General features: G+C 33.5%; 1 protein-coding gene across 1 annotated transcript; it reads left to right on the top strand.

Moving 5' to 3' along the window:
• Positions 1517-2161, top strand: LOC107633772. Its single transcript, XM_016337372.1, has one exon. It carries the CDS (start codon positions 1517-1519, stop codon positions 2159-2161), a length of 645 nt encoding a protein of 214 aa, XP_016192858.1.

Here is a 2641-nt window from a genome sequence, read left to right as displayed (position 1 = left end):
CTTCGCAATTGGAAGGTTGACTCATGTACCTGCAGGTAATGACGAGTTTATATTCAATTTTGATCTTACTTATTTAATGATTTAAATTTAAAATCTTAATAGCCTGTACCCCACGTCCATTTTATTCGATTTATCTACACTAAAAAATAAATGTTTAAATAACTTTCAACAGTTATAATCTGTAGATTATACAATTTTTTATTTTCTATATTTTTTAGGAAAATTATTCTTATGCGGATGTGTAGCTACATAATAATTAAAATAGCGTAGCTTAACCCATTTAACAACTTAAAAGTCGGATTTTAACCAAGTTTTTTGCAGCAAATACTGAAGAATATTACCAACGACTTCTCTTGAATACTCAAAGAGGATGTATGAGTTTTCGAGATATAAGAACAGTAGGAGGAACAATTTATGCTATGTATAGAGATGCATGCTTCGTCCTTGAACTCTTGCAAGATGACAAAGAATTCATTGATGCAATTAAGGAAGCAATCTCATAGGCCTCAGGATCATATGTTAGGAGGTTATTTGTCATTCTATTAACATCCAACAATATCTCAAGACCAGAACATGTCTGGGATAGATGTTGGCATGAACTCTCAGATGATATTTTGTATCGACAGAGAGCCGTGATGAACATGAGGGGTGAGTTTTTATTAATTACAATGATAAAAGTTTTTCCTTATTGATCATTTTTAGTTTAATTGAATTTTTATAGTATTGTATAATATGCAGAGTTAACAATGTCAGATGATGAGATTAAGCAGTTGTGCTTAATGGATATAGACAAGATCTTACATTCCTATGGTAAAACCTTGAAATACTATCCTCCTATGCCTTTAGCAACTGAAGTTGATAGTTCTTTGTTAACCGAAAGTGTTATTAGGGAAGAGCTAAACTTTAACAGGGATGATTTAAAGAAAAATGCCTCAGACATGTTAGCCATCGCAACACCTGAGTAGAGATATGCATTCGATAAAATTGTTACAGCTGTGTATTGTGATGAAGGGGGGTTTTTCTTTGTGTATGGTCATGGAGATACTGGAAAAACATTTCTCTGGAACCTTATGTCTGCTGAGATTCGTTCAAGGGGTGATATAGTGTTAAATGTTGCTTCGAGTGGTATTGCATCTTTACTTCTTCCCAATGGAAGAACGGCACACTTAAGGTTCAAAATACTGCTGAATATAACTGAGGATTCTGTATGTAACATCAAACCTGGTTCCCCTTAAGCAATATTGCCGTTGAAAGCCAAACTTATAATTTGGGATGAGGCTCCAATGGTTAGTAGGTACTGCTATGAAGCGCTGATAAATGCTTGGGTGATATCATGAGGTGTTCTCCAACATATAGCAAAGATTTTTTCTTTGGAGGAAAAGTGGTTGTACTAGGTGGAGACTTTAGACAAATTCTTCATGTCATTCCACGAGGATTGAGACAAGACATCGTTCATTCAACTATGAATTCGTCTTACCTTTGAAAGTTTTGTCAGGTGCTCAAACTAACAAAAAACATGAGACTCTCTATAGGGACGACTGCTTCAGATCAAGATGAGACAGAGCAATTTGGGGAGTGGTTATTGAAAGTTGGTGATGGTCTAATATGTGACAATATGAATGGTGAATCTGAGATATGTCTTCCAGGAGATATTGTTATTCCTTCTTTGGACCAGGCATTTGATGAGTTGGTTCATTTTTCTTATCCAAATATTTTGGAAAACATGTCTTCGAAGGATTTTTTCAAAGCAAGAACTATACTGGCTCCCACACTAGACATCGTTGAAGAGGTCAACAACCATCTGATGGCTATCATTCCTGGAGGGGAAAAATTATATCTTAGTTCGGATTCCATTTGTATGGATGATGGGAATATGGAGAGTCAACTAGATATCTACAGTCCTGAATTACTGAATAGCATAAATTGCTCTAGTTTGCCTCCACATAAATTAATACTCAAGGTCGGTGTTCCGGTGATGTTACTGAGGAATATTGACAAATCCAGTGGTCTTTGTAATGGTACCAGGCTACAAGTTAGGAAGCTTGAAAATCATGTCATAGAATATGAAGTCTTAACGGGTAACAATGTTGGTCATATTGCTTTGATTCCAAGAATGAATATGGTACCAACAAATGAAACCGTCGCAGTTAGATTCCAATGAAGACAGTTTCCCATAATAGTATCGTTTGCCATGACAATTAATAAGTCTCAGGGACAAACTTTATCTCATGTTGGATTGTATTTGTCCAAACCAGTTTTTACACATGACCAACTATATGTGGCACTTTCAAGAGTTAAGAGTAAGAGAGGTTTAAAAGTTTTACTTATGATTCACGTAAGAATGTCTCCAAATTCAACCATCAATGTTGTTTATAGAGAAGTCTTTGAAAAAATAGTATTCTAATGTAAATATTTTAATTTTATTTTAAATTCTGTATCAGTGTATAATTATTTTACTTTAAAAAATATAAAATAATTATTACTCACTTTTTTTAAGTTAAACTTTGATTTTGATAATAATTTTATAAATTTCTTAAAATAATAATTATTTTGTACTTTTGTTTTAAATATCGAAGCATATAATTTTTTTTACTTTTATAAATTTTTCCGTGCTGAGCACGGGGTCATACACTAGTTATTT

The sequence above is a fragment of the Arachis ipaensis genome, chromosome B03 (assembly GCF_000816755.2).
Source record: "Arachis ipaensis cultivar K30076 chromosome B03, Araip1.1, whole genome shotgun sequence".
NCBI classification, from domain to species: Eukaryota; Viridiplantae; Streptophyta; class Magnoliopsida; order Fabales; family Fabaceae; genus Arachis; species Arachis ipaensis.
Note: the sequence above shows the minus strand (reverse complement) of the source record. Positions and strands in the feature narration are given on the sequence as shown.

Bases quoted from the DNA above. Each gene is read 5' to 3' on its own strand.
- LOC107633772 (XM_016337372.1), top strand. From the start codon at position 1,517: ATGAGACTCTCTATAGGGACGACTGCTTCAGATCAAGATGAGACAGAG.